Raw genomic sequence first — 27500 nt, 5'->3', positions numbered from 1 at the left:
CTTCTAACTGACTGTAACAATCAAGGAGAGAAGCAACTTGGAACTAAGGAGAGGCTTCCTAACAGTGAGAACAATGAACCAGTCGAACAGCTTGCCTCCAAAAAGTTATGGATGCTCCATCACTAGAGGCTTTCAAGAAGAGATGGGACACCCATTTGTCTGAAATGGTCTGAGCAGGGGGGTTGGTCTAGAAAGACCTCCAAGGTCCCTCCCAACTCTGAGAGACGTGACAGTGAGGACAATTAACCAATGGAACATCTTGCCTTCAGAAGTTCTGGGTGCTCCATCACCGGAGGATTTTAAGAAGAGATGGGACAACCCCTTGCCTGGAATTGTGCAGGGTCTCCTGCCTGAACCTCCGAGGTTCCTTCCGACTCCGTGACTCTGTTATTCTGACGGATGTCTCCTTTCATCCGAGTCATCGTTACCAATCGGATGGGCACAAACGTCATCGGAGAGCTCTTAAATCCTCTCCTCTCCCTTAAGATGTAATTTTCTCGAGATGCCACCAAAGAGTTAACGACGTGGGCCTGAAAACGCGCAGCCCACCCCCCACCCACCCCTCCGCCGTACCTCACGCACACCTATCCAGACGCACATCTGTTAATAAAAACAACAGTTGGTTACTTTTACTGACATCCTATGATTTATAAGTAGGCTTGCAAGATTAATTTTTCTTTTGGTTAAAAAAAGAAAATTCAGCCTGTCATTTTTCACCTGGGAATCATATTGTCATTAGACATAATCTCCCTATTGTAAGGAGAAACCTAAGCAAATAAATGGCTTTGCTAGGTGCTGTCCCTGCTTCTTTCATTACTTTTTAATTCTTTTCAGCAGCGTATTTCTTGAATAAATAGCTGGGGGCGGGGGAAACCCACCCCATTAATTATTATCATCTCTGAGGGAAAGCTTCAGAAGTTGCAGAATTTTTGTCTATTTTTTTAAAAAAAAAAACAACCTGAAAAACAAGGAAACAGAGGTCCAGTTTCAATTCTAAGGTGAGCTCTGGGACAATTTGGTCCTCCGTCAGCATAAATGATACTGACAACCTAAGATGGGGCTTTCTTAAATCTTCCAGGTCGCAGCATTAATATAGATTAAGTTCCGTTTTCTTTTTTTTTTTTCACTCTTTGAGTTAAGCTGTCAGTCATCTTTCAAAGGAGACCTTAGAAGCTGCAGTAGATAATTTGATGAAAATAGCCTAAACGTGGCGGGTTTGGTGGTCAAGAGCGTGGAGATGGTCAAGGAAAGGAATCTAAAGAGAATCTACCAATTTCACAGGTTTTATTTTACCTCTCTCTCTCTCTGTGTGTGTGTGTGTGTGTGTGTGTGTGTGTGCGCGGTCTCATTTAGAATACATCGTTCCGATTACTCCAGATAGTTATTAATTAGTACATGGATATCCGTGGAAGCTGAAGGATGTGTGGATCAACCTATGGGTAAGAATTGGCAAAAAGCAGCGCTGATCAGACCTGGAAGAAACAGCATGCTAGAGGAAGACTCCTATCAATGAAGGAGAATATTTGTGGTTCGGGGTTGAAACGAGGGGTCCTCTCAGCTGGGTTGTTTTCTCGCAGACATTTCATGACCCAACTAGGTAACATCATCAGTGCTAGAAGGGAGTGGGGTTGACAGGGAGGAGGAGGAGGAGGAGGATGGGATCCTTGGTGCTCTCTCAGCTTGGTTCTTTTCTTGCAGACATTTCATGACCCAACTAGGTAACATCATCAGGGTTAGCGAGTGTGACTTGCTCCCTGTTTATATACTGGCAACTTGCCCTTTCAGTGTTGGTGACAATGGTTCTTGGTGCTTCCCTGATTAGGCTGTCGTTTATTGTATGATTGTCTGAGTTGGTAGCTCCTCAATTGGAGGTATTGTTTACCGCTTGATTGCTGGTCTAATATTAACCTGGATGTTACTGTCCGCTTCTCTGGTTGCTGATTTCTGGCCAGGAGGCGTTTTGTCCTTTTCCCTTCCAACATATAGATGGGACGTCTTTCTCGTCACATCCTAGCCAAGATCTAGGACCTGTTTCTTATTGTCTCTCTAGCAGTATCAAGTCCTTGACTTTTCTGCTGGTACTTGAACGTGGGGTTGAGTTTCCAGAAGGGTAAAATTGATAGATGCTCTTGTCCGGAAGCCTGGCTTTGGGGAGGGAAAAACACTTTACAAACAACAACAAAAAAGGTCAGTTCAATGAAAAACAGGGCAGAGGTGCACGTAAAAAAAAAAAAAGGCTGCCCAGAAAAACGGTGGGGAGAACTTTTTTTCCATCGCTCGTAAAACACCAGATCACCCAGTGAAGCTGAATAATGAGGTCTAAGCCACCTTGAATCTCCAAAGAGGGTGGTATATAAATGACTGTATAAATCAAGAAATAATGGGGCATTCAGAACAGACAACAGAAAGAACCAGCCTTTCACCCGTTGGGCTATTAAGCCCTGGAACCTGCCACCAGCAGATGAATCGATGGACACCAGCATGGACAACTCGGAAAGGGGGATGAGACCGTTGGGGGGGGGGACAAGGCTGTGGATGTCAGTAGCTCATAGTGACCCATACATTACTTCCAGTATGCAAGGCAATACGTCTCTTGGTGCCAGGAGCTTAGGAAAAAATACATTATGTCAGAGCCAGGTCCTTCAAACCAGAAGGAGCTCCAGGCAATGCTAGCCGCCGGTTGTGCTGTGGAAGTAAACTCAACGGTTGTCATCATTTGGGATATGTGGAATACTTGGATGTTTAAATCGGCCTCTAGGACTCTCCATTCCTTGACACTGCTAGTTATACTAATCTAATCCCGGCTGCTCAAAGAAGCTTCTTTCTGATGGATTTAATTGATCGATGCCTTTTCTTCGGGTTGAGCATACCGCAATACAGGATTTATTTATTCCAGGAGGAGGAAGAGGAGGAGGAGGAAGGAAGGAGGGAGGGAGAGGAGGAGGAGGAGGAAGAGAAGAACAACAAGAAGAAAAAGAACGGGAAGAAAGAAGAAGCGCTATTACATTTATCTGTCTGGGCAATAAATCTGTTTTGTGCAGATTAAATACCGACTTCTCTTTTCGAAAAGCTTTTGTTTCCTCAAACCTCTTATCAGGCGGAGTGTGGCACTGATCACACCTACGGAAACTTGTAATTTTCCTCAAGGAGGTGACACCGACAGAATTAAAAATGAAGGGCCCCCCCTCCCCCTTCCTCGGAAAAAAAAACCCAGTTCATTACAAATTAGCAGTGGTCCTGAGGAAATGGAGGGCTGAGGCGTGTCACCCAGGGATAGAGGAAAAGAAACCCAGCATTTTCAACTGTCAGAGCCCCGGAGCCGAGCTAGCCCTGGAACAAATTAATCACATATTGTCAAGGCAAAGTTGCATCAAATTAACACATCGGATTCCAGCATATTAATGTGAGAATGCTTTCACCTGATTATTACTGCAAGCCATTGCCACTCTCTGGCTGCAAAGATGTAATTAAATTGCTAAATAGAAAGCGCATATAATATCCCCCCGTGCACATTTAGGGTGCAGGAGCTGAAAAGATCACAGCCCGGGAAGTGACAGATTCCATTTGTGGGGTGAAAAACTTGATTCTCACTCTACTCGTCCCTTCCAAACACCCCCCTTCTATTCGTCCCTCTTCTCCTCTCCCCCCCCCACCTTGTTGTTTTATTTACTTAGGAGTATCAGAGGATGAAATGAGAAAACTTAGTTACCGGTGGGGGCTGGCAAGTGCATATACAGTCTCTTCCACTTAGGTGAAATACAGGTTTAATTTAGCTGATTTGCTAGTCTGGATCTGTGAATCTGTAATTGCCTCAACCCGGATGCACACGCACCCTCTTCTTCTGTGTTTTGCCGAACAAATGAAACACACAGACACACACAGACAAAAGCTTTGTTACCGCACCGTCGCAAGCCTTTGAAGCAAAAGCACCTTCGTTTGGCCCTCGGCGCTGCTCCGAAGCATTACCAATCTGAGCTAGAATGGAGACCCATTAGCCACAGCTCCAGGGAAGCCCTCCCCCCCCATGCATCCTCCTTCTCCTCCTCCTCAGTGCTAGCAGGACCGATTGCACAGAGGGTAATGCTGCGACTGTTTATTAATCGAGTCCAATGAAGCACAGATTCTGTTCCAGCCACTCTTTTGCCCCCAAGGTTGGATGTTGCATCCTGCTGCCCAAAGCTTCATATTTTAGGTCACTCACAACCCCAACGTGGGGGAGAGAGAGAGAGAGAGAGGGAGATTGGCTGAACTAGAAGGGGGAGCCAAGTAGGGAATTTGTCTGGAATCTCTACGTAGGCGCAAAAGAGCAAGTTCCGATCTCTTTTGAATGCCATTGAACCTCGTCTACGCTGGTCCAGGCACAAACTTGCCAATTTGAGAAGATTCTTGTGTTGTAGACATGACCAATAAAATAGCAGGTTGAACTCTTCACGGGGGAATCTGGTTGTTTGAGCCTGACACACACATCCCCTCTTCAACAGGTGGGGTCTCTGGGGGGGGGTTATCGCTACAGTTCTTCTAGTTCTTTGGTGGTCTTGGCAGCCCACAGGACAGGGAGAAGGAGAAGGCAGGCAGGCAAACCAACTGTGCCAAGGTCCACCTGTCCTACAAATTCCCCAGGAGGCCCTGTATTATTTCACTATTTTATTTTATTATTTTGGTGGCGCCTTTGTCTTGTTTGTTTCAGAAACGCTGCAAAAGCTTCTTGCGGAGAAAACCCAGCATTCTGGCAAAGACTAAGCCTTTTTGCTAATGCTTTGTCCACCAAGTATTCTTCAAGGAGAATGGTAGAAGAGCAGCCATTTCTAATGAGATATATAGAATATAATTTTAATGAACACGCCGTTTGAAATAGATACCGAGAAGCTTGAGGCGGGGGGGGAGGTAGGAGGAGGAGGGCGAAGGGAAGAGAAAAAAAAAGCAGCGGTCATTTAATTAGAACATGTTTAATTAGAATAAAAAATTTCAAAAATACAATTTTATGTGACAGCCTAGTTAATCTTCTGCTTGAATCATATTGCGTTTTATTCAATTTAATTGATTTTAAGCTTGGTCTAATGTTATTATCCTTCACTTAATTATACATGGCTGAGAATCAAACCATGTTCATAAGTCAACATTCCCAATAGCCGGAGCAAGGACTGAATTATTTTATGAGCAGAAGGATAAAAAAAAAAATTCCTAACTTGAGAGAAAGAAACGGCCAGGCCCTCCGAAAAAAAATAAAATAAAATATGCATATTAGAGGATGCCATTATTTTTCCGAAGACAAAGGACGAAAAACCCGTTCGCCATCTGACCACCTCGTGTCATTATTTTATTTTCCCGAAACATTATTGATTTTCTTTTTAGATTATTAATCTGTCGTGCCTCCAAGGACTCTTGTAGTGTCAGGAGTCTTGAGGTATAAAAACGGAGATATTTACACAGGGATGGGCAGTGGCTCCGTGAAGTGTTAGCCAGCTGTCAGTACCTGTAGGCTTATTTGAGGGTTAGAATTTGCCTTTTTCCAACGTGGATTCCTCTTGGTCAATGCCAACAACTTGCGTTAGATTGCAGATAATGGAAAGTGAATCCCGACAATATGTGGCAAGCCACAATTTCTCCCTCTCTCAGCTGGGGATAAAACGTCTCTTGCCATGTTCCCAACGGATGCTGGGATTTCATAGGCCTTCTCCTGACCCAAAATGGTAGCTCGTGGTTTTGTGTTTGTCTGTTTTTTTTAAAAAAAAACCTGTACAAAAAGTCCTCAACTTAACAACGACACTGAAAAAAGTGACTCATGACAGTTTTCCACTTTTATGACCATTTGCAGCATCCCCATGATCGCGCCATCAAAATCCAGATGCTTTTAAAAGGCAGTGAATAAAATCCAGGCTATTCGTTCAATTAATAACCAAACTCTTTTTTAAAAAAAATATTTATTTCTTTCTTCCTTCCTTGCTTCCTTCCTTCCTTCCTTCACCTCCTCCTCATCCTCCTCATCCTCCTTTTTTTCTTCTTTTAATAGCATCTGTTCATTACAGGATCCGGTGGCAAGCCTCCTAAGCAAACACATTTTGTGTTTATGGTACTTTTAAAAGGGTATTTTATTAAGAGGCCATTTGTGGCTGCACTTTATGGCTGGGTTTGTTATCTCTTCTAATGAAATTAACACCCTTTGATGAGGGGAACGTGAAGTAGGAATAAATCATCCAAAATGGAGGGCTCTTTCTCTCTGTTTGCCATCTTCAACCAGCTCAGTTGAGCTCTGAGCCTCAAGCTGGGGGAAGCGGATTTATTGATCACAGAAGACAGGTAGTCTCTCTTGAAGATGACCATTAAACCACCTCGGAGGTGCGGCTTTTGATACCATCGACCATGGTATCCTACTGCGGCGTCTCAGGGGGCTGGGAGTGGGAGGCACTGTTTTACAGTGGTTCTCCTCCTATCTCCTGGGCCGTTTGCAGTCGGTGTTGACGGGAGGGCAGAGGTCCGCCCCACGGTCTCTCGTTTGTGGAGTCCCTCAGGGGTCGGTCCTCTCTCCCCTCGTGTTCGACATCTATATGAAGCCGCTGGGCGAGCTCATTCATGGTTTCGGGGTGGGGTATCATCAGTATGCTGATGATACCCAACTTTTTCTTTCCACCCCGAACCGAATTCTTGGCTTACCGTCACCCTGAACCTTTCGCGTTATAAACCGAGTCTGTTGGTCACCGTTCCTTCATCCGAAAACAGAACCCTAATCCTTTGACTTGTTACTTTGGGAAAATAATCTTTCCAATTAAACTCTAAAATCAATAAGAGTTGAAATGTGTCTGTTTAAAAAAAAATATCCACTTTGTTAAATATATAAAATGTGTAAAAAATAATTGGGGGGGAGGGGGCGTTGTCTGTATTATATACCTGCTACTTGAAAAATTGGCTGACCTCCATATTTTAAAGTAATTGAAAACCGGCATAGAATTTCATTCTATTTTTTATTTTGGTCCCATTCGGATTTCTTAGGCGTCAATATCGATGTACACTATGGCATTATCTAGTTAGGTAGTGAAATGTCTGCAAGGAAACCACCAGGTTCAGAGCTACTGTGTATAAACAGAGAGCAATCCCCACTCCCTTCTGGCACTGATGATGTTACCTAGTTGGGTCATGAAACGTCTGCAAGGAAACCACCCAGCTCAGAGAGCAGCAAGGACCCCTCATTTCAACCCTGACTACAAACATTCTTGTCTATCAGTTAAAAAAAAAATACATGCATGAAATCCTTGCAGCGTCATCCGTACTTCTTCCTTTTAAAGAGAAAGACATCTTCTAAAAGTGACGTTTTGTTTCGTGGAGAAGATTTGGGAAAGGGAGAGGGGGGGGAGGAAAAAAAAAACGCCCCTCCATTTATTTCTGTTTTCCCTAATGTTTCATATTGTTTGTTAGGAGGTGTGAGTCAATGGCTTGAATGAATTCTAATTACTGGAGAAGCATATCCTGATTGAGCAAATAAAGTAGTATGGTCGCTTGCGCCAAGGCCATCTAATTAAATGCTAACTTTGGATAAGCTGGATGTGCGCAAAAGATTAATTTTTAAGAGGGTTTTATGACTCACTAAATAACGATTCGGTAAAATCTTTCGCATTATATATCATTGGGCCATCTAATCTTAAAGCGTTATAACATTAAGTCACTGAACTCCATTGTAAAGGAAGATGTGGTAAATCATGATTATTAACAAATTAATCATATATTTTTTTCCCCTCCAGCAAGTAAGGAAGTGTATATACTGTTATTTGGTTCCGTGCTGAGAATTAAAAGGAGGTTTCAAAGTTGGGTTTCAAATGGATTTTGGTGCTGCAGATGGAAAAGGGGGGGGGCGCTGGATTATAAATCGGGATGCTCACGTTGAAATCCGAGATTCCCAGACATCTCTCGAAAGCTTTGGACCCCTTCAGAGATTATCTCTAAACTGTCATTTTTAATATCCCAGCAAAAGAGAATTATTAGATGCACGGGGCGCAGTTGTCCAGCAGAAGCTTGATTAATTCATTTTAATGTTCATTAAACTTTCAATTCAATTAAACGGGAAGCGACTTGTAGTTTCTGTCTCTTTGTCCTGGCTTTGTCTGCCTTTTGGAGCATGGCCCCAGCATGATATCAAAAGGTCAGTTTAGTGGTCCTGGGTTTATTGGAGGTTAAAAAAAACCAACATGTTTTAAGATTAGATTGGTTTGCCTCCGTTTTGGTTTCTCAACCGGAAGTAATTGAGATAAAAAGATGAAAGAGGAATATTAAACCGGTAAAGGTAAAGGTTCCCCCGCACAGGCGTGCTAATCGTTTCTGACTCTAGGGGCCGGTGCTCATCTCCGTTTCAAAGCCGAAGAGCCAGCGCTTGTCCGAGGACGTCTCCGTGGTCATGTGGCCGGCATGACTAGACGCCAAAGACACACGGAACGCTGTTACCTTCCCACCGGAGTGGTCCCTATTTTTCTACTTGCCTTTTTATGTGCTTTCGAACTGCTAGGTTGGCAGAAGCTGGGACGAGTTAACAGGCGCTCAAGTCTGCTACGCGGCACTCGGGATTCAACTCGCCAAACTGCCGACCATTGGAACCATTGGAATTCGGCAATTTTCCTATCTGCTATTTTGGGCGTCTTTTCTTTTCCAAAGGACTGAATTGTGTGAATAATCTTCGGGGCTGATCATCGAATTTGCTCCGGAGACGAATTTCCTTGTGTATATAACCAACACTTAGCCAAATAAAGTATTCAGTTCAATTCAGTTCACCGTGGATCCGGTGCGTTGGCTCAACCGAGCATCCTAAGACTTGGATCTTCCATCCATTTTTATTTTTTTTTGAAGGAAATCAGTCCATGTTCAACATCAAACTAGGAATTACAAAGTCAGAGAGTTGTCCAATGCAGTTGGTGCAGTGGGGTTCTGCTTCCCCTTTTGACTGCAAGAAGGCTTCCCTTTGCCAGACACAACTGTGGCTACCCAGAAATGCACACCGTACCATCCCCGCAGACCCCTTGTGCCCAGTCTGTGTTCCACTCCCCATGAGAAGCGTTTGCGGGTGGTGTTTGTGGGTGCGTGCCGTTTAAAAAAGTAAATGTGAATGTTTTGCTCCTGCGATCCGTTTGGTTTATGCACATCAGCAATTCAGGCAGCCTTCGTTGCCCATCCTCGTCATCTTCCCTGGGAAAAGATTAATGATGATAAAGCAGCGAAGGCCCAATTTTTTTTATTCCAGTCTCCCAACATTAGAATGATATAAATAAGACTCATAAATCCACCCTTCCCTCTGACGGTATTCCCCAGGCGCCCCAGACGGAGAACGGGGTAGCTTCATAGGACTTACTTATCGGGGAAGAGAATGGCAGTCGGTGGGAGAATAAAAGTCATACTGACTTCCTTCTAAGCAGCGGAATTACAGAATGACCAGGCTGGAAGGGACCTTGGAGGTCTTCTAGTCCAGCCCCCTGCTCAAGCAGGAAACCCTATGCCATTCCAGACAAAGGGTTATCCAGTCTCTTCTTAAAGACTTCCAGTGATGGAGCACCCACAGCTTCTGGAGGCAGGTAGTTCCACTGGTTAATTGTTCTAACTGTCAGGAAGTTTCTTCTTAGTTCTAGGTTGCTTCTCTCCTTGACTAGTTTCCATCCGTTGCTTCTTGTCCTGCTTGCAGGGGCTTTGGAGAATAGCTTGACTCCCTCTTCTTTGGGGCAGCCCCTGAGATACTGGAAAGCTGCTATCATGTCACCCCTGGTCCTTTTCTTCGTTATGGCCACTGTAGCATCCCCATGGCTGTTATCTAATATGTTTCCTAACTTGGTCCCCTCCGGCTGCTTTAGCTTCAACTCCCATCATTCTTCCCAAAGGGTAGAAGATTGGCACCCCTGCGTAGATAGGGCCTAAGTTGCCCTCCGTGGGTATAAGAATGTAATAAAGATGGGTTTTGTTTGATGTGATTTGATGAATTGCTCGAGCCTAGTGTGGCAGTTATCTGTCTTGCCTAAACGTGATGCACTCAAGTCTACCTTGACCTCTCTCCTCCCAACAGGGCCACATTGGCACAACCGCAACAAAAATAATTGACGTCTACCTCCCACTCCACGCCAGCCAGGAGAAGTTGCAACCCATGACGGTGGTGACAATTGCCAACGCCAAGGTGCATGACTTGATTGGGCTCATCTGCTGGCAGTACACGAGCGAAGGACGGGAACCTAAGTTGAAGTAGGTCCTTTCAAGAGAGTCCCCTAAACACTCTCTCTCTCTCTCTCTCTCTCTCTCTCTCTCTCTCTCTCTCCCTCTCTCCCTCCCTCTCTCTCTCTCTCTCTCTCTCTCTCTCTCTCTCTCTCTCTCTCTCCCTCTCCCTCTCCCTCATCCTCCCATCCTGCCATGCAAGAATGGATGGATGGATGGATGGATGGATGGATGGATGGATGGATGGACAGACAGAGAAAGAGGCATGGTGGATAGATAGATACCATATGATGGATGGAAAATGAATGGATAGATGAATAGACAGATACGTTGAGTAGATAGAGAGAAAGAGATGGATGACAAAATGGATAGATACTGTAGGATAGATAAATGCATTGAATGGATAGATAAGATGGATAGGTACAAGATAGATAGATAGATAGATAGATAGATAGATAGATAGATAGATAGACAGATAGACAGACAGACAGACAGACAGACAGACAAAGACAGACAGGCAGACAGACGCATGATGGATAGATATGGATGAACAATGAATGGATAGATGAATAGACAGATACGTTGAGTAGATAAGATAGAATGGATAGAGAGATGGATGACAAAATGAATTAATAGATACTGTAGGTGGAGAAATAAATACGTTGAATAGATAGATGATAGATAGATAGATAGATAGATAGATAGATAGATAGATAGATAGATAGATAGATAGATAGATAGATAGATAGGATGGATGGGTACAGGATGGATGGACAGACAAATGGACAGACAGACAGCAAACGACTTCTAAAAAACTGCCAAAAAACCTGCAGGGACTTGTCCAGAGAGTCTCCCAAGAATTGGACACGATTGAACGGAAGAATAAACACACACACACACACACACACACACACACCAGATAAATCTTACCACAACACTTCCCCATTTATCAATATTCCCTTCCGAGCTCTGCGTACATCTATATCTATTTCAATTAAATTACTGGGTAGTGTGTAATGACAAGCCTATGAAGCTGGTGTAGTATAAATGAATAATCATTTCGAGATGCACTCCTTTTTTGGGGGGGGAGCGCGTTGTCTTGTTTGTTTTTTTAAAAAGACAAATCACCTCCCCGTCAGTGTCACTACATAGGTAGCATTTTCACGTCCCTGAGGGTTGAAGCTGCTTTTTTTGGGGGGGGGGGGAGAGAGGCGGGAGTGAAACAGCACCTCATTTCCCTAAATTCTGACCCAGCGAGGGGGACACGTTGCTCCTCCTTCAGCTGCTCAGACCAAAAGAGCTGAGTCTTGAGCAGTGCATGTTTCTTCTTTGCTTAATTTCGACTGCCTTTTAATCGGATTGGAGAACTTCTCGGCAAGCGAGAGTCCCGCCCTCCTTCTCTAACCGTCCCTTTGTCTGAGGAAGGAAAGCAAAACGTAGGTGCCCAAAGCGGAGGTTAGCCGGAGAGAAACCGTCACACGACGTGGAAACATGGTTTGCCTAGTTAAGGCTTGACTCAGCCGAGTTTATCCGTAGTGCGAGTCTTTTCTTTCCAAAAACCGGACAGCGACCCGTCCGTAATGCTATCGGGTCTGCAAGGATGGTATAGGGTCTGCAATGAAGGGTCTGCCAGAAAACCACCCAGCTCAGAAGGCATCAAGGACCCCTTTGCCCGTGTGAAAATCGGTCATAGCCCACTTTGTTTTTCCCCCCCAATTGTATCCCAGGAGACTGTGCTTTCTGATTAACTGTTTGTTGAACAGACACACAAGCCAGAGACACTTTGGGGGTTTGCTATTACCTCTCTAATATAATTAATGACAGCTTGAGGATGAATCACCTGGAATACGCACGCTTGGTGAAGAAAGTTACCAGCCCAAGTTATGCGAATTAATTGGGGAAAATAGCGAATCAGGGAGTCAGCAAAATAATTCACTGTCACATCCAATCAATAAACTTTGTAAATCAACTCATTTAATGCTGCTTCCAAAAATGATCCATATAGATCAAGCAGCCAATTAAACAATTAACATGCGCTTGACTATTAATTAATTTCAGCATCAGTCAGAGAGCGCAAACTTCTGCTTGGGCTTGTCCAATGGAACGAGCAGGGAGAGGGTAAAAAATCAAGTTCATAAGAGGATAAAAACCCAAGGCAACGACAATTGCCTCTTTGTATTCCCAAATATTCCAAGCCCTTGAAAAACAAAAAACAAAATCTTATCTATTTGGTAAACATCTAGGGAGAATCCCCGTGGACATTTACCAAACTCAGCATCACAAATCAAGATTCAGAAACGTGGTCTGAGTTTCTTTCTTCCTATCTGGGTCTCCCAACTTCTCTTTCTCCTGCTTCCTTGCAGCGACAATGTCAGTGCGTACTGCCTCCACATTGCTGAAGACGATGGGGAGGTTGACACTGATTTCCCACCTCTGGATTGCAACGAACCCATTCACAAGTTCGGCTTCAGCACTCTGGCTCTGGTCGAGAAGTATTCATCGCCAGGCTTGGTGGCCAAGCAGTCCCTTTTTGTCCGAATGTAAGTCTCTTCTTTCTCCTATTTATTGATCAACTAACAGATCGCTGTAAGAACATGAGCATAATAAGCTCATGCAACAATGAAAGACCAGTGGAGGAATGATCCTCAAAGTATCTTAAGAAACATTAGTTGTACAACACAGTGCATTTGGGATCCAGTCCAGGGTTTTAGCCTGCGTTCCTTCCCTGTAGGTCTGGGAAATGCATATGGTAAATCCTCTCTTTTCTGTTTCTTTTCTCTGATTTTACTTCACCCTCCAGATGTTTGTGAGATGGACAGCTATATGAGGAGGGAAGAGGGAGGAAGGAAAGGAAAGGCAAGTGAAGGGGAGGAGAAGGAGAAGAAAGGAAAGGAAAGGAAGCTGAATAGCAATGGAGATACACACCTATCGTCTGCAGCCCTGGGGCCACTGAGAATCCCTGAAGATAAAAATCCAGCTTATTGGAGCACACCATTAGATTTCTAGAAGATGAGCAGGCTGAGCTGGAAGGCAGAGTTAAACATGTCATCAGTTTGGAATCAGTTTGCTAATAGAGACCCAAGTCCAGCCCTGTGAATTCTGTGGACCTTTATCTAGCTCCAGTTTAGTTTTGACTGTTAGTTGGCCAGATTCTCCTGCATAGGTAGCAATATTAGGATCTTCGATTCTTTGAACACCACAAATATTCTTGGCTGTTTGTACCCGAGAAGATTCTTGTGTTCTTCGGTTCTTAGCAACGTACAGAGAAGAAGAAGAAGAAGAAAAAAAAATATTAGCCCTGGGTTAGCAGGCAGCTGTCATTTCAGGGGCCAGCTGCAAGATTAGATAGCTATTAGCCGTCCACTTCGCCATACTGAATCTTCCATAGTTGGAAGTCGGAAGAAATTTTGGAAGGCACCTTTTCCTGCAGAGGTGAAGGAGGCAGCCAGAGTTTGCACACTCGGGAATCTGCGCCCAAGTCACTGTTCCATCATCACCTCCTTCATTCGACACTGCTCCACAGCAGTGGTTGGAAGAGAACATCTCCAAGGCTTTAAATACCTTGAACTGAGTGCTGGACGTCTTTGCCGTTATAGAGAGTGTTAAATAATTGAGTTTGATTAGGAAAAGACACCTCATTATCCCCCCCCACCTGTGCCCAGCTGGTGGGGGAGGGTCGAAATGAAGCTATTAGCTGTCTCTCTGTCTGGCACCGCCAAGCGCTGAAATACATCTGTGTCTTATTTTCTCTTTTGGCACCATCACTCGAGAGAGCTAAGCAGGCGTGACCAATTTTGGCAACTCCCAAGGACTCTGGCAAAGTTACACAAGGAGAAGACAGAGGGCAGCCATCCCAGCTTTGAATGAGGCCATTAGTCTCCCGTGCTGATGGCTTTGGAGAAGACCGTCAGGCTAAAAAAGGAGGCATTCTTGTCAGAGGTCAGGTGCCAGATCTACTTCTCCCCCATTTCACTTGGGGAGGCAGGATTTTTTTCCCCAAGATGAGTGCGGGAATACCCTTGGATATCTGCTTGCTTCCCTAGAAAGCAAGATTCTTCCTAAGTTTCTTCGCCAATGTTTATTAGACAAGTTAGGATCAAATGGCAAAAATCTCAACTACCGGATTGTTTTCCAGTCTGGATGCTTTGGTCAAGCAGTTTCTTGATGCTTCTGAGAGAAGGACCAGTTCATAGACTACCATGAAAGGCACGTCATCATCCCTTCAAAAGTTCCAATTCTGTGACCACAACAGGTCCATCTGTCCTTGAACCTGGACCTCCTCAACCCAGTGCCTCCTCTTCATTTCCTTGTCTGTTGTCGGGCACAAAGGATCGCCCTCTGCTAAGTTGCAACACAGAAGATTTCTCCAAGCCCATGCACAAGAATCGAGTCAACCGACGTTTAGCCCTAAATTGGCGCTAGATTAGGGTCAACGGAATTCAAAGAGGAGTTGGAGGTGAACCGTTTGTGGTAACGTAAGAACTCTAGACTGATAGCGCGTTTAACTCCACCCTCCCAGCTCTGCCTGTTCTTCTCCTATAACCAGTTGCCACCTGTCAAGCCCCAGGGACATCAGAAAATCCAGGCAGTTCAAATGAGTATAAACATTTATTGTAAGCTTAAGCTCTCTACAAGAATCTGAACTACTAATGGAGAAAGCAAATTGGCGGTAGATAAGAATCAAAGGAATTCAAGGAGGGCTGGACTTTCATCCCTTGTGGGCTGGAAGGGACTCATGACTAATGACACGTTTGACCCCCTCCCTATCTATTCATCTATCTATCTATCTATCTATCTATCTATCTATCTATCTATCCACCCATCCACTCACCCACCCACCCACCCACCTACCTCTATCTATCTATCTATCTATCTATCTATCTATCTATCTATCTATCTATCTATCTATCTATCTATCCTTCTCTCTCTCTCTCTCTCTCTCTCTCTCTCTCTCTCTCTCTCTCTCTCTCTCTCTCTCTCTCTCTCTCTCTCTCTCTCTCTCTCTCTGTTTTCTCCCCTTCCTTTCTCCTCTCCCGAACCTCGCCACCCTGGCTTCCGCATGGAGGCTGCAGAAGAAGACGGAGAGCCATGTTACCTGAGAATGATCACTATCATTAACATTCATGGGGGGGGGGGAGTTTCACTCATCATTCCTGACGGCAGAGACATGGCAGCCGCTATGAAGTGTCCACAGGTGTAGCCCGATGATACATATTACATTGTGCCACAATGGATTTATGTATTCTGTAACAAAAGAAAAGGGTAATGAAAAAATACAGAAGGTAATCCTTTATTCCCCTACCACACAATTTATCAGGCACGCCGGCGGATGATAAGTGCCAGGGATTTTCCTCTGCTTGATTTAACCTTGTCACCCAGGTGTGTTTTTCTGAAATGATGGGGAGGAAAGAGAGTTAGGAGGCAAGCCAGGTTTTTTTTTTTAAGGGGGGACGGCGGTCGTGTCCTCCTGGAGTAAATACTTCTTAACACACACCCCTTCCCCAAAATGCCGTCCTTGTTAATGACTTGGCTCCATCACACACCCATGATATACCTCTTCAGCTTACAACCACAACTGGGAGAAGAATTTCCCTGGCTAAGCAAGGCCGTCGTTAAGTGAGCTGCTCCTCCCCTTACGACTTTCTAGCCCTGATGATGTACCCTAGTTGGGTCATGAAACGTCTGCAAGAAAACCACCCAACTCAGAGAGCACCCAGGACCCCGCAGTTCAACCCCAAAGCCATAAGCAATCTGGTCTAAAGTGGCCCACCCAACCTTTGGGAGATTCCTCCTTTCCCCCACTGGGGTGCCCCCTTGAAATGTCAAGGCAGCACCAGCGATAACCAGACAAAGTACCAAGTGAAGGGATGGATGGCTTCAGAGAGGATTCCAGCCACACCAGTCGATAGAGACGATAAATGCCACATCTCTGCATTTCCCCCCAGGAATTCCTGCAGAACCCAAAGCTTCTGCGGTAACTTTGGCTTAAAGACACCCCCCCCTCCCTTCCCTCCTCTCTTCTCCCATCCCCAAATCCCTGCCTGTCAGCCCTCGACTCTGAATAGCTCATTTCGTAGCTGTCCTTGGCCCCTCTCCAGGATAAGCATCTCATTGCTTATAACTTCACAATCTTCTCTGCAGCCGTTGCCAAGTCCTCACTTACTTGAATAGTTCCACTAAATATAGTCAGACACAAAGCTTTTTCTGTCCCCTTTTTTCTCTCTGTCTCTCTCTTTCCCCCCCCACCTCCAGAGCCTGCCCTTTGCTTTCATTTTTTTTAAAAAAAACACAACCCATAATATTATTGCTTTGATCAGTAAAATAAACTTTTAAAGATTGGTTCTGGGACAGGCTCCAGGGTCTGAGGTAAAGGATGGCTGACGTTCAGGCATGATTCAGTAACCCAGGGATTGGAGCAATTAATTTGTCAGCTTTGGGAGGGTGGGAAGAGAGGCAGGTTTTGCTCTTGAGATGGGGGGGGTTGTTTATCCTGGAACTGAGGGTGACTGGATGGAGATGAGGGAAGGAAGGTCTGTTTGGAAGAGCCACAAGCGCTCATAAATCTCTCCTAGTCTGGGTTGTTGTTTGGGGGGTTTTTTGGGTCTTCTTCCCCACCCTCCACGGCTCCGTTTCTGCTGGATGTTGAAGCTGGATGGTCATAAGTTGGGGATGTTGCTATCAGATATTCTTGAACTGGGCAAGGCTTGAACTGGGTGATCTCCAAGGTCCTCGCATGGACCTTCTAATTGGAGAGGTCTTCTCTGGATTGTACTGTTGGAGCGTTCTGCTGGAAAACCAAAGTGGGAAACTATGAATATTGTCATCCATCCATCCATCCATCCATCCACCTACCCAATCATTCTGTCTATTCATCCATCCATCCATCCATTATATTTGTCTGTCTATCCATTCCATCCATCATATCCTTCCCTTCATCTACCTGTTCATTCTATGTATCTACTCAACTATCCATCAATCCATCCATCCTTTATAACCCTCAGTCTGTCTCGTTGTCTGTTCCATCCCTCCATCCATCATACACATCCATCTCATTCATTCTTTCTATCTGTCCATTCATCCATTATGTCTGTCTGCCTGCCTGCCTGCCTGCCTATCTATCTGAAATATTTCCAAGCCACCTGCTGGCCCAAAACAGCCCCAGGTTTTTATGAAAGCAAGATATATCCCTTTGCGATTTTAAAATCTCTGCTCCAAAAGAAAGTCCAGGCAACCACTTCTGAAGCGAAGGGCTTCTTCGCTGGGATAAAATCATGAAGACAAGAAAGCTTTGGCCAGACAAGCCGCCCATGGCCCAAAGACACGGCTGTCTCGGATGAGGGAATATTCCCCAGCGTAGTCAGACAGTGGGGACACCCCAAGGAAAAGTCCTCTCTTAGTTTGATGTTGCCATTGTTAGAAGTGATAGACCCTCAAGGATTCGACGTGGATACCCAGCCAGTAACAGCTTCCATCTGACCTTATCTGATCTGGAAAAGCTAAGCAGGGTTGGCCTTGATTCCGATTTAGAGGGGGGGGAAACCCATAAAAATAGGCTGAATTGGGAAGTTGAGCAGCAGAGAGGAGCAAAGTGCCCCCGAATTCTTCAGCCGTGGACTTGAAGGAGACAGCTCTTCCCAGATGTGGAAAGCTGTTGCTTTAATGACCTCATCCCGATGGGGCTGGAAGCTTCTATTTGTTCTTGGCACTTTAGCAGCATCCCAAAACTTGAAAAAATTGACTTGCTGTTCACCCAGAGCGTCCTTAGAATATATACTGTATATATCAACCTGGCCCTCTCGGCTGTTTTTCCCTTTAACTTTCCTCCTCCTCGTCCCCTTCTTTCCTCGCCCGGCCTCCCCATTGCAGCCCGTTTCCTTAACATTTATTTTGGAGCTAGGCCAAGAAAGCACCAGCGCAAATCTCACAGTATTCTTGCCGCTCTCCAACTTTTTGCCCTGGCGCAGCTGTCTTAAATGTCAAGGAAAGGTTTAGTCTGAAACCCAAGCCAGAAAAAAGCTCCGCAGTCTGTTAAATAGGAGCGGAATTGGGGAGGGGGGGTTTCCTGTCCTACTTAACTCTCTCCAGGCGTGGGTGCTCTGTCTAAGGGAAAGTTCCCTGGCGGGTTAATGACCCTCTGTAAATCATCAAATGTTTCTCAGCGTCAACCTATCCTGTCCGTGTGTATATTTCGTTGCCATTGAAGGAATAGGTTGAGCTGTGAAAGCTGTGTTTATTGACCAAGTATGAAGGCCTAGTTCAGGGGTCTTCAAACTCGGCCCTTTTATGACTCATGGACTTCAACTCCCAGAATTCCTCAGCCAGCATGCCTGGCTGAGAAATTCTGGGAGTTGAAGTCCATGAGTCATAAAAGGGCCGAGTTTGAAGACCTCTGCCCTAGTTGGATGTAAGGACAAGGGGGGGGGGGAAGAAGGGGAAAAAATTCCCCCCATCCCTTAACCTTAAGTGTCTTTTGGAATAGGATAGGACAGGACAGGACAGGACAGAATAGAATAGAAGCTGGAAGGGACCTTGGAGGTCTTCTAGTCCAGCCCCCTGCTCAAGCAGGAGAACCTATACCATTTCAGACCAATGGCTGTGCAGTCTTTTCTTAAAGACGTCCAGTGATGGAGCATCCACAACTTCTGGTGGCAAAAGCTGTTCCACTGGTTAACTGTCCTCACTGTCAGGAAGTTTCTCCTCCATTCCAGGTTCAAAAAAATGTCTACATATTTTTCCATCTCTAGGCAGAGAGGAGGATGGGAAGGAGTGGGGTCCTTGCTGCTCTCTGAGCTTTGGCGCTTTTCTTGTAGACATTTCGTTACCCAACTAGGTGACCCCATCGGTGGCCAAGCCAGTAACAACCGTGTTACTAATTTAACAACTGCAGCGATTCATTTAAGAACAAAGAGAGGGACAAAGCTCGCTTAGGAAATTTCTCACTTCGCCATACAAAGATAAAAGCCTAACCGACTCGTACTTACATCGGGGATATGATGCCCCTCTCCCTCTGCAAAAAACAACACGAGGGAAGAAAAATAGGATTAGGCAGAGATGCGCGGGGCCTTGACCCAGAAGTAACTTTCCAGAAGTTCCAAGAGCATCTCTGCTAATCTGCCTCATCTGTTTTATGCAGCGGTTCCCGGCTTGTTTAGATTGCATTTTGCAATTACTTTTTGGTTTTAAATCTTAAGCTTATCTAAAAAAAACCCGTTAGAGGAACAGGATAGAAATGACAAATTATTATCATTAGCTAGCTCCCTTTCCTAAAACCCGCATGTGGTCTCCGCTATTTCCTCGGTGACAAACCTGTTTTAACAGCAAACTCTGGGCCCGATTAAAGTAGGTTTCTTCCCAACTTTTCCGCAGAAAAGGTTCAGACCGTCTTCCGAATCAATAAAGGGGGAATATGTGTAGCCGGCCTGCTCAAACTCTCTCCTCTTCTGTGCCTTTGCAGAAATGCCGCTCACGGATTCTCCCTGATCCAGGTGGAAAGCCTAAAGGTCACCATGAAGGATATTTTGCAAAAGGCTCTGAAGCGAAGGAAAGGGTCGCAGCGAGGCTCAGGTGCGGACCAGACCTCTTGCTACACTTTTTTTTGGGGGGTGGGGGTGGGGGGGGAGAGGAGGTGGGCAGTGGATTTTGTCTCTGGGCCTCTGATCTCTTCCATCACATATTAAAAGAAGGGGGCTGATGGGTCCGCCGCACAGGGCTGAGCCTGAAATACAGTTAGTCCTCTGTCTGTCTGTCTGTCTGTCTCTGTGTGTGTGTGTGTGTGTGTGTGCGTGTGTGTGTGCGTGTGTGTGTGTATTTCTCAGCACCATCCTGTGACGCGTTCTTTTTTTTTCTAAAAAAAAATAGAAATAGAATTATTTTTATTCAGAAACTTAATACACAAATTTTCCCTCCCCCAAAAATTACAAGCAAAAAGGAAGGAGGGAGGGAGGGAGGGAGGGAAGGAAGGAAGGAAGGAAGGAAGGAAGGAAGGAAGGAAGGAAGGAAGGAAGGAAATGAAAATGGACAAAACATCTCCGCTCAGCGCTGCCCTGGGACCCCATTGTCTTCCCAAACGGCCCGTGCCCTCAACCTCTGGGGAATTGTTTGGAAGCATGTCACGCCTTAGTAGCGGGCAGTCCCGAAGGCTTGCATTTTATCCTCCCTGCTTGGAGCCTGGAGACTCCGGCCGGAGTTTTTAACTTTCTGCCTTGTGCAAACGGCATGTCAGAGACTCACAGCCAGCCGTTTCAACCGTTTACGACGGTTTAAGCCTTCGGGCGAAGGCTTTCGTGCTTTCTCAGATATTTCTTGAACAAGCACATCCATCAGAGGCAGGAAAACAAGCGAGTCTCTAGACGCCAGAGAAGTACAGATGGTCCTCCACTTGAGCCGAAAATTCCTCTTGCTAAGCCAGACGGTTGTTAAGTGAGTCTGGTCCCACTTTACGCCCTTTGTTTGCCACCGTTGTTAAGTGAATCTCTAGCCGTTAAGTGGGCAACACAGTTAGTTACGCAAAACTGGCTTCCTCCTCCTGGGATTTGTTCGTTAGAAGGTTGCAAAAGGGGATGACGTGACCCCGGGACGTTGCGACCGTCACAAATCTGAGTCAGTTGTCAAGCATCTGAATTTTGATCGCGTGACCACAGAGAGGCTGCGACGGTCATAAACCTGAAAAATGCTCCTAACTAAGTCACTGTTTTCTGTGCCCTTGTAACTTCGAACCGTCAATAAATGAGCTCTCTGTATACCCCCAACTCATTCAATAATGTGGGGAGCAGTGAGGAATTCCTGGAGGCCTCCTCCCCACCGCCCGTCTCTTGCATAAAGAAAACCAATGTCGAAAATCTACCTTTAATTCCAAATTAGGCTAGCGCACACACACACACACACACACACACACACAAAGGGAACTTTTCTGCTTTTGAAATGTTCCGTCAGACTGTTCCAGTTGGCTTCACTCCTTTGGAATAAACACGGAAACAGCTTGAATGTTTTATTCTGACTGTTCCCAAAAATCGCTTGACACCTAGGCATTTTTCGCATCAAGCATCCCCTTTCCAGAGTTGAATCGGCCAGACTTTCAGCTTGAAAGAGGATGCTTCAAAAGGCCACATTTTGTTCAAGGTCAAAAAGCAACAGGGGATTTTTTTAAAATTTTATTTTATTTTTATTTTATTTTATTTTTTTGCTTTGGGCTCAGAGCCCTCAAAACTGGATATTTGAGATTGAGCCACATCTGGCTATGGGGGGGGGTTGTCTCTCGTTTCGAAAAGAAGAAATTAAAAACGAAGAAACAAACTTTAGGCCTTCTTGCTTTCCATGGTCAAGACAGTCCTTTGGTTGCAGGAGGCCTGTGCAGGTACAGCCTTAAAGCCCCCTCCCCCCCCCTCAATTTGAGAGAATCCGTCCTGACATCGAGAAATAATTATGGTGAGAAATGGCACCGGCTCGTGTCACACGCCACAAAGAACTTTAATATAAACCTATCTATAGACTCGGTAGAGATAAACATCTTGTCTTGGTTAAATGAATAAAGCCTTTCCTTACACACACACACACACACACACAAACACACACACACACCCTCTCCACACGACCGACCGGTCCATTTAGTTTTAACTCCACCGAAAGAAAGAACGTAATTTCCCACCCCGGGTTTCTGTTTAGGGGGAAAGAAAGAAAAAAAAAAGTGGTTGCAGCGCCCCCCACTTTTTTTTTCTTTTTTCCAAACGAGCCTATAATCTGTCACCGATTTAATTAGCTATCTCCCGATGAAAGCTGAAGTTTTAATAAAAGTTTAGAAGAGATAACACGGCAAAGGACACGGATGAGCTGTCTCAAGGCCGTATTCCGGGAGGAGACGATAAGAGCTATAAAAAATGGCAGGGGAGAGCAATTGAATGAAGCAATGAAAATCGGATTCTTTTTCTTTCTTTTTTTTTTTTAAGAGGAGGAGGAGGAGGAGACGGGATGGGGGGGGACAGCGGAGATGAAAACCTGCTGGGGTCTGCAAGACGTTTGGCTCGCGGCCAGGCTTCATCGTTCACCCTGGGCTGCTGGCAGCGCCCGTCCAGATGTGCCAGCCCCGCACGTTGCGGCTTTTGCCAGCTGACTGCGCCGTTTGATAACCGGCTCTCCGGATGCCCATCGCTGGCCGCGGAGATGGAATTAGATGATGATGATCTTCCCACTAGTTGAGAGAGGAAACAATGCATATAAATCTTGATTTCATCTCAGCGTGAGAAGTCTTTATCCATCATCACTCATAATGAACAAGTCGTTAGGCGGGATGGATGGTCCTCTGCTCCTTCCCGCCCTCTTCCTCCTCCTCCCCATCCAGCCACCCCTTTTGTTCACCTTTCTTTCTTTCTTTCTTTCTTTCTTTCTTTCTTTCTTTCTTTCTTTCTTTCTTTCTTTCCTTTCTTTCTTCTTTCTTTCTCCCTTTTTTATTTTTCTTCCTATCTTCCTTTTATTCTTTCCTTCCTTCCTTCCTTCATCCTCTTTCCCTTCCTTCCTTCCTTTATCCTCTTTCCTTCCTCCTTCCTTCCTTCCTTCCTTCCTTCCTTCCTTCCTTCCTTCCTTCCTTCCTTCCTTTTAGCAGTTTTCCTAGCCCATCAAACTTTCTCCTTCTTGCCTAAATCTTACAGCTGTGCTTTTAACTCAGCCTTTCCCAATCTGGTGCGGGGTGCCGGGGCATAACTCCCATCCTCCTCAGCTGCGGGCTGGGTTGTCACATATATCATCCACTGGAGACTTTTAAGAAGTCATCTAGACAGCCATTTGTCTGCTCGAGCATAGGGTTGGACTAGAGGACCTTCAAGGTCCCTTTCGACTCTGTTCTCTGTCCAGCCCGTCCAGATACCATCAATTCTGCACACACCTTTTTTTTTTTTTTTTGAAGCAAGCAGTCCCCACCAACTCCCTCTCAAACTTTCTCCCTTTCTTCTAACACCGCCCCTTGGGAATCGCTGACCTTCTCGGCCGTTCCCTTTCTTGACTCCCCGTATAAAAATGCCGTTTTGAGCCTTGTTGCCACCAACCTTTAGCAACCACCCCAGGCATGGGGGGGAGGGGGGGAAGTGACAGGTCAGGTCCTGGGTGACAAATGGAGCTTTGAGAAACAGCTCCGTGCAAGTTCCTTTTTTTAAAGAAACGAACAAGCAGGGATTTAACCGCAGCGGAAATGTCAGCGGAAGGGACCCCGTTCCCAGTTCAACCAGCAATTTCTCTCCACTCTTTTTTCGCCAGCCAGCCTGTGTTCTTTCCAGGAAGAAATTTCAAGCGCACAGACAATCCTAAACTTACAACAGTTTGGTTTAGTGACTATTCGAAGTTACGATGGCACCGAAAAAGGACCGTGTTTTTTGCAACATCCCCGTGGTTGCATGATCAAACTTGGCGACTGACTCACATTCATGACGGTCGCAGCGTCCCGGGGTCATGAGATTCCCCTTCTGCCACTTTCCGACGGAAGTCAGATTCATTTAACAACCGTGCCACGAACTTAACAGCCCGGAGCGATTCACTTAAGAACTCCAGCAGGAAAGGTCATAGAGTGGGACAAAACTCAGGTTAACAACTGTCTCGCTTAAGCCACGGAAATGTTGGGCCTGGTTGTGCAGGTATGTCAAGGGCTACCTGTACTTTAAGGCTCTCCCAGGCCGCAATTCTGGGCCTCCGTTACCGTTGTAAGTTGAGGACTGCCTGCACGCTGGTTAGGGATTCTTGGGGTTGCGATCCAAACCCAGATTTGAGGGAGATTTTTCTTTTCTCCCCCCCCCCACATTCCCTGCACGCAGTCTTTTAAACCTCCAGACCTACAAGGTTGGAGCAGCTGAGCGTTCGAACTCTCTACCTGGATTAAGCTAATCGGTCCCTGGAGCTTTCGAAGGGATCAGCGCCAGGCTAAATTGGGTCAAGGAGTAGCAAAGGACACACAGGTTAATAAAACCTCCAACGTCATTTGCAAGATGGGCAGCCACGGGACCCCGGAGGACAGCTACGCTGTCGGCGTCTGTGTGTGTGTGTGTGTGTGTGTGTGTGAGTGTGTGTGTGTGTGTCTAGTGAACGGAAATGCTGAATTCTTTCTCCCCCCCTTTTTTTTTTTAGTTACATCCCCAATGAAGGAGCTGGCCTAAATTTTAAATTTCCACCAATGTTAGCAAGATTTGGGGGAACGGGGTGGAGAGGAAGCCGGTACCAAACAGTCCTGGTCACCGAAAGGGGATGATGAACCTAGGCAGGAAATTGTAGAGGCAGACGCTTAATTAGTGGAAGCCAGGCTGGATAAATCAGAGATGGCCATGCAGATCGCTGGGATTTGGGCCCTTTTTTGGGGAGGGGAGGGGTCCGTGCGCCTGTTTTGCGTGCTAGCTCTTCCGTAAGGCTTGCAACAGGCAGGGGAGAGAGGAGCAGAGGACTGCTAGGGTGCCCTCCTCCCCACTTTTTTTTTTTTGCCTTCCATTTAATTAAAAAGAGGTATTTGCCGTTCCAGAATGAAATGGTCTTTTTTTCTTCTGCTTTTTATTTTTGTTTTTAATTAAAAAGAAAAGAAAAGAAAAGACAGACAGGCTGGCTGGGAAGACGTGTTCCTGAAGAGTTTTCCATTAAATAAATAAGGACCGATCGATTTGTTTTAAAAAGGTTGGGACCAGCCCTGTGTTGTAAAAATGAGACCCTCCTTCCAACAGACATTCTTAAGCATATTTAACAGAGTAACAGAGTCGGAAGGGACCTTGGAGGTCATCTAGTCCAACCCCCTGCTCAGGCAGAAGAGTCTATGTCACCGCAGACAAAGGGCTGTCCAGTCTCCTCGTAAAAGCCTCTCGTGATGGAGCACCCACAACTTCGGGAGGCTACTATTTAATTCTTTTTAATTTTTGTATTCTCTATTTTTATATATGCCCTGTTCACCGCCCTGAGTCCTTCGGGAGAAGGACGGTATACAAATATAATAAAAGTAAAGTAAAGTTGTTCTCACTGTCAGGAAATTTCTCCTTAATTTCTTGGTTCTTTCTAGAGGAATTTTTTCCCCCTTTACAACGATAGTGCCAGGAGTGCAAGATTCAAAGGCATTCCAAGCTGAAATTGTTATTTAGACGTTGCTTCCCTCTCTTCCAAAAGCCTCGATTGAGACATTTTAATTCCTTTTTCCCCTTCCAAAACTCTGAACTCATCGGCTGCATGGAATTTTCCTTCCCGGACCCCCTATCCCACCCACCCACACCCTCTCTCTCTCTCTTCCCCAAAGCCAGGAACATCTTAGCTTTGCAGATCACGTCCCTTGGAGACTGCCCAATTTAACGCCGGTCAAGTCCACCCTAACCAGCCTTTGACCAGACAGCTGTTTCCAGCTTGCAAACCGATTCCCCGAAGCCAGCCTCAGGCGTGACTCTTTTTTCAGACCCAAAAGCTTCTTTATACATTATTTGTCGTAAGCGCTTGGCCAGTCGGGACCGCAGAAACGTGACCTGCAGTTCCCGTAGGTTGAGGTGAAGCCGTGGCTTGCGCCATTTTGGGAAAAGCTTCACATTTCATTTTGATGTATGCCGATTGGTGTACATTCAAAGTGACAATAAAGTTATTATTATAACGCTATTATTACAACAGCGTCCGAAGGAAAATAGCCCTTTGAAACAAATTCTCCAAAAAAAGGGCTTTTGCCCGTTCAGAAAAGGCAGCGGGAAGTAAGAAAAAAAAGGTTAAATTGGGCTGGGGTTTTTTTGGGTGGAGCAACAGGTGCGTCCTTTGAGAAATTGGGCCTTTTAAACTTATTAATTTTATTCTCACTTTCCTGATGAGAAGTGGGAAAATGCCACGTTAATGGAAGTTGGACTCTTTGTTTTAGGGTCTGATTAATTTAGCCCCTGAAATTGCATATAAGGACTGTGGTTTCTCTCTCTCTCTCTCTCTCTCTCTCTCTCTCTCTGTGTGTGTGTGTGTGTGTGTGTGTGTGTGTGTACAAACACACATACTATCCTGGATCCTGGAACAATGTTTCCTAGGCAATAATAAAATATTCAAGTGTACAGCAGTCTACTAGACTATGCTATTGGCCTCTCCCGGGCAAAATGCCATCAGCTTTTGACTGAAAATCTGTAGCGTAGATGCATTTGTGGGCTAAACTATAGGCTTAGGACTAAGACACGTTTAGGAAGCCCAGCATAATATTTTAAAGTGATTCAGAGAGAGAAATACAGACGGGTATTGTAAAACAAAAGAAAGAGGGAGGGAGGGAGGGAGGAAAGAAGGAAGGAAGGAAGGAGTAAGAGGTAACTAGGTAAAAAAGAAAGAAAGAAAAAGAAAGAAAGAAAAAGAAAGAAAGAAAGAAAGAAAGAAAAGAAAGACAGAAAGAAAGAAAGGAAGGAAGAGAAAGAAAGAAAGAAAGAAAGAAAGAAAGAAAGAAAGAAAGAAAGAAAGAAAGAAAGAAAAAAGTGAGCATATGGAAATAAAGCGTTCAAATAAATGCCAGAACCAGCTGACGGAGAACTGAAGTGTTAAATCGGGGCTGCTTAAGAATTCAGCAGTGGGAAACCGATAGTAAATCCAGAGTGACAGAATTTCGAGGGGAGGCTAAAAGGACCTTGACACCTGGCCTGGGACACAAGAACTACAGCGTTTCAAACCCATTTTGCTTAACGCCACCTTGACAGTTACTGAAATTACAGAATTTAGTCAAAAAAAGCCCTTAAAATAAATCAAAAAGGTCCTTCCTCTACTAGCTCCTTACAGGAGAATAAAGTGAGCCAGCTGATGTGTGTGTGTGTGTGTGTGTGTGTGTGTATAAGAAAGCCCAATTACAAATCTACTTGCGTTAGTGCCTTAAAAAAAAAAAAGACTACTTTGTGATTTTCCACTAGACATCTTTGGCAGGGTTTAGTATTACAAAGTGCGTTTTAAAATGTGCAGAACAATGCATTTAGATGTTTGTGCGGATAGGGACATTTTGCCGATAACGACAGTGGCTGGAAATGATCAAGCATCTAGAGAATATTCGTAGATCAGGACAAAATCGTGGGAGACTCTCTGAGCTTGGAGGTTTTCCTGCAGACATTTAATTACCCATCCAAGCACCATCATCAGTGCTAGAAGGGAGTGGGGGGGGGAGGAGGAGGAGGAGGAGGACCGTGGGGGGGTCCTTGGTGCTCTCTGAGCTGGGTGGTTTTCTTGCAGACGTTTCATGACCCAACTAGGTAACGGTTAATAACTGATAATGTTACCTAATTGGATCATGAAACATCTGCATGGCACGCTAGCTTTATAACCAGGAGTATTAGGGATCATCGTCTTCACTCATAGCCATATATTGATCAACTAAAGAGCTATTTCTGGAC

At 45.2% G+C, this 27500-nt stretch overlaps 2 protein-coding genes and 1 long non-coding RNA gene across 12 annotated transcripts in view; 1 reads left to right on the top strand and 2 right to left on the bottom strand.

Annotated features, from left to right (window-relative positions):
* The window catches only part of MAPKAP1 (MAPK associated protein 1), a 75635-nt gene that overhangs the window by 20182 nt on the left and 27953 nt on the right, over positions 1-27500 (top strand). For 9 of the 10 annotated variants that reach the window (XR_014493915.1, XM_083375125.1, XM_083375126.1 and 6 more), the window contains 3 exons: positions 10031-10203; positions 12537-12713; positions 19628-19737. Coding sequence is in view for 9 of the 10 variants with exons in the window: in XM_083375125.1 (XP_083231251.1) it covers positions 10031-10203; positions 12537-12713; positions 19628-19737 (460 nt within the window). In the remaining variant the exon portion in view is untranslated. Of the gene's footprint in view, positions 1-10030; positions 10204-12536; positions 12714-19627; positions 19738-24714; positions 25445-27500 lie in introns of those variants that run through there. The other variant, XM_083375131.1, reaches the window with a different exon arrangement.
* Positions 12721-19548, bottom strand: LOC310647747. Its single transcript, XR_014493928.1, has 4 exons — positions 19480-19548; positions 16789-16960; positions 15269-15417; positions 12721-12992 (listed from the first exon to the last, which is right to left on the bottom strand). It is a non-coding gene; the product is annotated as an uncharacterized lncRNA (long non-coding RNA).
* LOC310647713 (uncharacterized protein) overlaps positions 21124-27500 on the bottom strand; it is a 38043-nt gene continuing 31666 nt past the window's right edge. Inside the window, exon 8 of the mRNA XM_083375204.1 lies at positions 21124-22357. The gene's annotated coding sequence lies outside the window, so the exon portion shown is untranslated. The remainder of the gene's footprint in view (positions 22358-27500) is intronic.

Source organism: Vipera ursinii (assembly GCF_947247035.1).
Source record: "Vipera ursinii genome assembly, chromosome: 16".
NCBI lineage: Eukaryota > Metazoa > Chordata > Lepidosauria > Squamata > Viperidae > Vipera > Vipera ursinii.
Note: the sequence above shows the minus strand (reverse complement) of the source record. Positions and strands in the feature narration are given on the sequence as shown.